The sequence below is a fragment of the Fragaria vesca genome, linkage group LG5 (assembly GCF_000184155.1).
Source record: "Fragaria vesca subsp. vesca linkage group LG5, FraVesHawaii_1.0, whole genome shotgun sequence".
In the NCBI taxonomy this organism is placed as follows: Eukaryota; Viridiplantae; Streptophyta; class Magnoliopsida; order Rosales; family Rosaceae; genus Fragaria; species Fragaria vesca.
The window spans coordinates 19,090,156-19,099,135 of NC_020495.1; the positions used below are offsets into that span (position 1 = coordinate 19,090,156).

The window sequence follows — 8,980 nt, forward strand, 5'->3', positions numbered from 1 at the left end:
GTATTTATACTTTGAACCTCTGACTTGTTTAATTAAATATTGGTATTTCCTTGATTGTAGTAATCATACATTATATTTATCTTCTTATTCTAGAAACCTGGGGTGGATAAAGTCTCCAAGAAGAAGAGAAAACGTTCAGAACTAGCTGTCCAAATGGAGGAGGCTGATGTGACCTTGGCAGAACTTGCACCTAACCTATCTAGACCATATGACGATGCTATGTACCGCATTCAAGGATGGTCGAGAACTCAGTTCCAACATTGAACCTGAAGTATTTGGATATATTTGCAGCAGCTATATTACCGGAAAGGATGTTGTGGTTAATGCAACCATGGAAAAAGTCACTGGAAACTTGATTGCTTCTTACCAAAGGTATAAATTATGCAATATCATAATTTGCTTGTGATTTTATCGTAATTCTATTGATAAGTAGGCTTTGCTAGAAGATAATGTGTTGGTATGGTTGTTAGGTACCTATATAGCAAGTTGGAAGCTTATAGAATGGTGGACATGGTAGCGTTTGTTCACCCTTCCCAAATTGGTGCAGTAGGGTGTGGGACTGGAATTCAGAGGACCGAAAATATAGCTAAAAGGCTTGCAACTGCCAAACCGGGTCAAGTGTTCATGTTGCCATATAACGTCGGGGTAAGTCCATGCTTAGTTTCAAGTTTTGGTATAAATAAATGTTTTTAGTAATTATGGCTGAGCTGTGGGAATGGTACTCGGGTATTGTTTGCTAAATATTGCATATGAATTTTTTTTATGTGGTAGCGATCACTGGACTTTGACTGTTGTTGATCCGGACAATGACACTGTCTACTTCATGGATCCTGTGAGAAGACGTATACCATGTGGAGATTGGGCGAAGATTGTAAAAGAGTAAGTTCCATTGTTCATTGTGCAAATTGAGGTAATAAGAAGTGGGATGTCTTGTATTGTCTCCCTTACATCTTTTTTTTTTTTTTTTTTTTTTTTTTTGTCTTTTGTACGTAGTGCAATGGTTATGGCTAATACTACAAGAAAGAGGAATGGACGAAGCTCAATGATCCCTAAAAATTTGGCTGCGAGTGTCATCTACATTTTAAGTAATAGATGTCTTAGTGTATCTTGGTTGTGTGGAATTATTTTGTAATGGTTTGTTTTTAGGGCATGCCCTTCCAACCAAGCGACAAGGAATGTGGGTACTATGTCATGCGATACATGAGAGAAATAATTGAAGACAAAGACACGTCACGGTTTGTTACCAAGGTATAAAATCTGTTTTTAGAGTCATTCAATATAGCTTAAGTATTAATAATATGTTTATTATATTAGGAGTTTCATGGAGCAGTACTATATATCAGAGACTAGAATAGTTTTCTTTTTTCCCGCCAACTTAATAATTCAAATACTACAAAATAGACAAACTATAAACAGAAGATAATACTGCTAATTTTGGTGCCCTGACTTGATGAAATGATTAGAATTGATATTTGTCTTGAAGTGATATCTCCATTATAGGACTGAGATCTAATCTTTGTTAGCAAAGTCAGTCAATCATTATAAGTTAAATATTAAGTTCAATTTTTGCTAAAAGGGTGACAGCGAGCTGGTATGGATACACAGATTAACTAACAGATCTTATTATTTGATGCCTAATGGAATTTATGTTGTAAACTTATTGTTTTGATCTATCATTTTTTGTGTTTTGTTGAATAAGTGGGAATGGTTCCTTTTTGGATCTTAGTTTTTGGTTCATTGAATCTTCATCAATCTCAGATTAACTAACAGGTATATAGCAGTGTTAAGTTACAATGATAACTGAAAAACCAAGTGTTGTGTCTGGTTTATATGTACATCTAGGTTGAGATAGCAGATAGATAGCTTATGCCTCTAGGGGATTGATTGGATATATATATCAATTTTTGTTCTTTGTTTATTTTAGTGGGACAAGAGAGGCAGCTGCAAATACACTCAAGAAGATTTTGATGAGGTGAGAAATGAGTGGGCTGACTTTGCTATCAAGAAGTATGTGAAGGAGCTGTGATTGAGGTAGCATCCTCTTGTTCAAAGAAAAGCATCTTTTTTGTGCTTCTCAGCTGGTACAATATTCATGCATGATATGTGGCATGTTTTTGGTACAATTGATACTATGTATCAGCTAGCTTTTGATGTCCCTAGTTGATGGGCATGTATTTGAATGCTTTTCTTATTTTTAATGGTTGTTAGGATGATGGGCATATGTTTTAGATGTCACGTTAACGTTAACAATGCATCGGATACTTTATATCATATTTTTGGTTGTTTGAATGTTAACAATGCTTTGGATGCGGTTTGAAAATATTACTTGTAGTACTGTTGATTAGGTAAATTTGGTATTAGGGCATCAATAGAGCACATCATACAACTAAATGATGATAATCTAACGTTGTATGAAATGCATCATCATACAACAAGTTAATGACAATCCAACGTTGTCTGACTAAATGATCCTACAACTATATTCTAACATTGATACGTTGTGTGAGTATTGATCACACAATGCCTATTAGCAAAAATTCTGTGTACTATTTAACAATCAGACAACCATGAAACCTAAAAACTCATTGTATGAAGATAACTTCACACAATAGTTTACTGTCAGAAAACTATTGTGTGAGTGTCGACAGATGTTGCCGACTGCAATGCGGAATGATCTAGACGTATGCCGATGAAATCTGTCGATATTCACACAACAACTCATGAAAGGAAACCGTTGTGTAACTTAACAATCACACAAGAGTTTTTATTGGAAAATCTGTTGTGTGATTCTCGGCAAATATCATCGACAGCTGACGAGAAGCAGCTCGGCATGTGTCGATAATATCTGCCGAGAATCACACAACAATATTCTACAAAAAACTATTGTATGATTCCTGACATAATTCATCAACATATGTCGACAGCTGCTGAGAAGCAGCTCGACTTGTGTCGGCAGTTGTCGATGATATCTGCCGAGAATCACACAATGGTTTTTATTGTAGCGTTGTGTGTCAGTTAGTCAGACAAGCTCTTTTTAACTGTTGTGTGACATGTTGATCAGACGGCGATCGGATTAACAACGGATTTGACCTTTATCAGACGACGCTTTTTCCCCGTCGTGTGATGCATTATCTGGCGTAGTGCTAGTTGACAATATATATCCAACATGCTAAATGGCTAAGTGAGATGTACGAGTACATAAGTAAGTAGGCAAAGCCACGAACATTTCCCACATACATAGCCTCACCTCCGTCAGTTACTTAATGGCTTGTTTTGTAAGTCAAATTAAGTAGACTATATGAACTCAATGAAAGTTAAAATATAGATTTAATTGTTAATTTGCTACCTTAGGATTCACTGAAGTGTCAATTTGTTGCCGTACCTTTTATTCCTGTCAATTTGCTATCCTAGCTTCCCAAAATTAACCGATTTGCTACCTTAGCTTTTATTTCTGCTAGTTTGCTACCCTAGGTTCCTATAATTAGTCAATTTGCTACCTTTTGTCATAATAATTGATCCATGCAATTAGTATACTTTTTTTATTTTATTTGAATACAGTTTGGAACCCAGCTTAGCTGGGAGGCTCAACCCCACGCCTAATAGTATACAAAATTAGTATACTTTTGTAGACAAACTCATCCAAATAATTCGTTAAATTTTGAAGAAAAAAAAAATTGCTGTAAATCTGTAGTTACTGTACTGCACGTGTTACCACATTTTCACTTGCTGATAATTCGTATTCTTGGGAATAATCGTTTTGGATTGTAGGAATGATTGTTGCAGCTCCATGTGCACAGTGAGGCAAGAGTTAACTATATTATTGAACTTGCGAAACACATGCATGAAATTAAGTACTCCCAATTGAAACCCTAAGCCAATCCCATAACCAGTCCCTCTCCTAAGTCCTAAGTATTATATATACTTCGCATAACCTAGAACGATCTCACAGAACCATCCCATATATCAAATAGATTAAACCTAGTTGTCTATCCCTCCTCTTCGATCTGACTGGTACATACGACCAGCAAGAACATGATGATCAATTCTCACCTGCAGAAACCTCCCTCCTCGTTGCCCTCCTCATTGTCATCTCCATTGCCGGTGACGAATACCAAAGATGGTATTCGTGCCACTGCCGCTGAGGTTGAAGCTCGAGCCATGATGAATACTATAACTTCATTAGCACAGAGTAATGAAGCAGTTACAGTGAAGGCTGTGGTCACTGTGAAACTAACAGCCGGAAGTATCATCTCCAACTTGTTTGGTTTGACAGCACCCCTCGATCTTTTCACTGATTTGCTCGGCAAAACCTTTCTTCTTGAGCTTGTCAGCGCCGAGCTTGACCCTAGTAAGTATACTACCCACCTTGTCTATGTTCTATAAATATTCAAAACACCAAAACGAAAGGTTTTCACACTTCACAATTCGTTTTTAAGAAAATAAATATCAAAATATATACGAGTGAGGATTGCGAATATGAACAATTTGAAAAGTAAAATAGGGAAAACATTTTCACTTTCACTCTAATATATATCATGAAATTTATTTTCAAAGTTTGTAAAATGTATCCCTAGTTATGTATATGGCACTCTATAGTTCATCATGTCATTATCCTCTTGCCCACTCCACTTGTACAAACTTAGAAGTGATCGAAGAACCAAAATCACACCCCCTCAACTTTACAAGTCATCATGAAATAAAACCTAAAATCCGGTTGATATATATGTGTTGTTTCCATTGATCGATCGATCAAGTGCTCAAGTTTAATTAAGGAACATACTGTATGTCACTATGTTGTTAGACTACGTTAATATGGATTATATATCTACACTGAGTCAGAGACTCAGAGCTCAAAGAAGTGAAGTGCCTTTGTAACTGATATATAAATTTTACTGGGTTATTATTGTAGAAACTGGGTTGGAGAAGAAACCGATCCAGGGATATGCGCACAAAGTGAACAAGATCAATGACGAGGTGATGTACGAGAGTTCCTTCTCCGTCCCAGCCGGTTTTGGAGAGGTGGGGGCTGTTCTGTTTGAAAATCAGCACCACGAGGAGCTTTACATCAAAACCATACATTTACACATCAATGGCTTCCCAGATCCTTCTCCTGTTACTGTTACTTGTGATTCATGGGCTCACTCCAAGTATGTCAATCCAGACAAGAGAATCTTCTTCACCACCAAGGTTGGTAATTTGTTGCTTCTTCTTTTACACCATATCGATCCATGATTTGGTTTTGCTTTATAATTAGATTGCTTGTTAGGTATATATAGTAATATTAACTGGCATTAGCCAGACTAGGATAACTGCTATCACCAGTTTACTATTCAAAAAATAGCTGGCTTGATTAAGAATTGGTATTAGCCTGACTTGTATCAGTAATTTACTGTGCTATTGAAATATTAGCTGGCTTGATTAATTTGTATCCAGTTAAGTAGTCCCACATGTTCGAAGTTTCGAATTATATATATGCTTCTGTGTCGGTGTGTCCCAATGGGTCGTCTTAGAGATACATTTAAGTTTATGATATGTTAATTTCTTGTATTTTAGTTTATGATGTTAAATTGATATATACATATGGGTTCTTAATAATGTCGATGAAACAGTCTTACTTACCATCAGCGACACCAAGTGGATTGAAGAAGCTAAGAGAACTGGAGCTGCAATATTTGCGAGGAAATGGAGAGGGTGAAAGAGAAACATCAGACAGGATTTATGATTATGACACATACAATGATCTCGGAGATCCGGATAGTGATGATGGATTGGCCAGGCCTGTGCTCGGCGGCAAAGAGCACCCATACCCTAGGCGCTGCAGAACAGGACGGCCACGCACTGAAAAGGGTAACTACTAACTACTAACCATCTGAAGTTTGAGCTTGCTATGCTAGGTTATGGACTTGCATGCATAAATCTGTATGTGTTTTCTAAGATAGTAATTGCCCACAGTTCCATACTAAGTTGGCAATATATACCATTAGACATGCATGTAATATTGTTCGGAAACCCTAAAACCTATGTTACTTAATTGCCATACTGTACAGATCCACTATCGGAGCAGAGAAGCAGCAGTGTGTATGTACCAAGAGATGAAGCTTTTGCAGAGGTGAAACAAGTGACATTCGCGGCAAAGACCCTGAAATCGGTGCTGCACGCATTGCTTCCTCAGCTTGAGATGACACTGGTTAATCCAAACCTAGGGTTTCCCTACTTCACAGCCATAGATTCACTGTATAATGAAGGAGTCACAATGCCTAAGCCAAATGTTAGTGGGTTTTTTCAATCAATCATCCCAAGGCTAGTGAAGTCTGTTAGTAACAGCCAAGACGATCTTCTGCTCTTTGAGACACCTGAAATAATTGATCGTATGCCTCCTTCTCTCGATTCCTTTCTCTCTATTTCAAATATATCTGTAAAATTTATAAGAAGATAGATACTGGCTTTTTTTTTTTTGAAGGAAGGAAACAACCACAATATTCTTGATTATACTCTACTAATTAATCTTCCATTGAAAATTTGCAGGTGACAAGTTTTCCTGGTTTAGAGACGAAGAATTTTCTCGGCAAACACTAGCTGGTCTTAATCCATTTAGCATACAGCTAGTCACGGTATACTTTCTCTAATAATTTTCCGGATATAAAAACTTCAACTCGATCAATCTTTTACTTTCTATCTTCTTAGTGTGATGACTGTGATCAAGCTAAATTTTAGCTATTTCTATGCTGTATGCGCTCAGGAATGGCCATTGAAGAGTAAGCTTGACCCCGAGATATATGGTCCACCTGAATCATTGATCACCACAGAACTTGTGGAGAAAGAAGTCAGAGGTTGCATGACTGTCAAGGAGGTAAGGACTAAAACCCATTCTCCATAATTTTTAGTTTTTTCACACAAATTATATGAAACCGTGCAGCTTCTGTTTTCGAAAATAAGAAATGTTTGAAATGGAAATGCAGGCCATGAAAAGAAAGAAGATGTTCATTTTGGATTATCATGATCTGCTCTTGCCTTATGTGAGCAAAGTGAGAGAAATAGAAGGGACCACGCTGTATGGTTCTAGGACACTCTTCTTCCTCACTAGAGAAGAGACACTGAGGCCTATTGCCATTGAACTAACTCGTCCGCCTATCGGTGACAAGCCGCAATGGAAGCAAGTGTTTACTCCAACCTGGGATGCTACAGGATGCTGGCTGTGGAGAATTGCTAAAGCACATGTTTGTGCTCATGATGCTGGCTATCATCAGCTCGTCGTCCACTGGTTAGAAATCGACACACAATTACCACATTATAGGGAATATGTGCCTACCCCATGGTTTCTAACTTGTTAGCTTGTACTTTGGATAATTTCACAGGCTGAGGACTCATTGCTGCACAGAGCCATACATAATTGCTGCCAATCGCCAATTGAGTGCAATGCATCCCATCTATAGACTTCTACTTCCTCATTTTCGGTACACAATGGAAATCAATGCCCTCGCTCGAGAAAGTCTCATCAATGCAGGTGGAATCATCGAGAGCTCCTTCTCACCGGCAAAGTACTCCATTGAGCTCAGTTCAGCTGCTTATGACAAGTTTTGGCGCTTTGACATGGAAGCTTTGCCAGCAGATTTGATCAGAAGGTAAATTTTATACATTGATCCAAGTAAATAAATATGGGATATCTGGAGGCAATATTTTCACTTACTTGATTATTAAGTACCTAATTCATTGCTTTAATTACAAATTTTAGGGGAATGGCAGTTGAGGATCCCACCACTGAGCATGGCTTGAAGCTAACAATTAAAGATTACCCATTTGCAAATGATGGTCTCATTCTTTGGGATGCCATTAAGGAGTGGGTGAGTGACTATGTGAAACACTACTATCCAGACCCAGCTCTGGTTGAGAATGATCAAGAGCTTCAAGCATGGTGGACAGAAGTTAGAACCAAAGGCCATGCTGACAAAAAGGATGAGCCATGGTGGCCAGTTCTGAAAACCCAAGAAAACCTTACACAAGTTTTGACAACAATAATTTGGGTAACAGCTGGTCATCATGCAGCAGTAAACTTTGGCCAGTACATGTATGGGGGATACTTCCCAAATCGACCTACAATAGCTCGAACCAACATGCCAACTGAAGATCCATCTGAGGAGTTTTATCAAAACTTTTTGAAGAGGCCAGAATCTGCATTGCTAATGTGTTTCCCCTCACAAATTCAAGCAACCAAAATTATGGCTGTTTTAGACGTGTTGTCGAACCATTCACCGGATGAGGAGTATCTTGGGGAGATTATGGAGTCGTCTTGGGCTGAAAACCCTGTCATAAAAGCCACATTTGAGCGCTTCAATGGGAATCTGAAGAAGCTAGAAGGAATAATCGATGAAAGGAATACCGATACAAACCTTAAAAACAGAGTTGGAGCAGGAGTTATCCCGTATGAGCTTTTGAAGCCATTCTCAAAGCCAGGGGTCACAGGAATGGGAGTTCCTTATAGTATTTCAATTTGAACAATGAGATTGATCATAAGTGTATCAGTGTTTAGCCCATCAATTAATAAATTGGTCTATCTCATTATTGTACATCGCTCCTAGAATTTGATCCTAAGACATCATGTTTTTCTTTCTTTTTCAAATATCACTAAAGGTTATTTAGTTGGTTAAACAAAGGTCGATCTCTTATTTATCGATTAATAGTACCAATATATTCAACCTAGAGAGAACTCTGCTCCGACTTTTGGGGAACATTTTAGGGTTTGGAAACAGAACTCTTCCAGCGGCGGCGGCGCACTTCATGCTTTATCGACCAACCATTGGCCGGATATCAGAGATGGCAGTGCAGAGTGGAGGAATCCTATCATGTGGTGGCATTGAAATCCAGTCCAATCTAGTGCTTCAGCCATGGCGATTTGTTGAGGTTGAGAGCGATTTCAAAGGGACTAAACCGTTGTCTGGGACACCAACGAAGGTGGTCAGAGGTTTTGGTTTCAGATTGACGG

The 8,980-nt window shown here is 38.2% G+C and overlaps 1 protein-coding gene across 1 annotated transcript; it reads left to right on the top strand.

Moving 5' to 3' along the window:
• Nucleotides 1-4,032: 4,032 nt before the first annotated feature.
• LOC101301208 (linoleate 13S-lipoxygenase 2-1, chloroplastic-like) lies at nucleotides 4,033-8,492 on the top strand. The gene is made up of 9 exons (XM_004301565.1): nucleotides 4,033-4,348; nucleotides 4,910-5,187; nucleotides 5,610-5,847; nucleotides 6,048-6,368; nucleotides 6,526-6,611; nucleotides 6,740-6,850; nucleotides 6,960-7,261; nucleotides 7,356-7,622; nucleotides 7,733-8,492. Exons 1-9 carry the CDS (start codon nucleotides 4,033-4,035, stop codon nucleotides 8,490-8,492), a joined length of 2,679 nt encoding a protein of 892 aa, XP_004301613.1.
• The last annotated feature ends 488 nt before the right edge of the window (nucleotides 8,493-8,980 follow it).

Bases quoted from the DNA above. Each gene is read 5' to 3' on its own strand.
- LOC101301208 (XM_004301565.1), top strand. From the start codon at position 4,033: ATGATGATCAATTCTCACCTGCAGAAACCTCCCTCCTCGTTGCCCTCC. The intron at 5,188-5,609 runs GTTGGTAATTTG...TCGATGAAACAG, and splicing joins GAATCTTCTTCACCACCAAG to TCTTACTTACCATCAGCGAC. The intron at 7,623-7,732 runs GTAAATTTTATA...TACAAATTTTAG, and splicing joins CCAGCAGATTTGATCAGAAG to GGGAATGGCAGTTGAGGATC.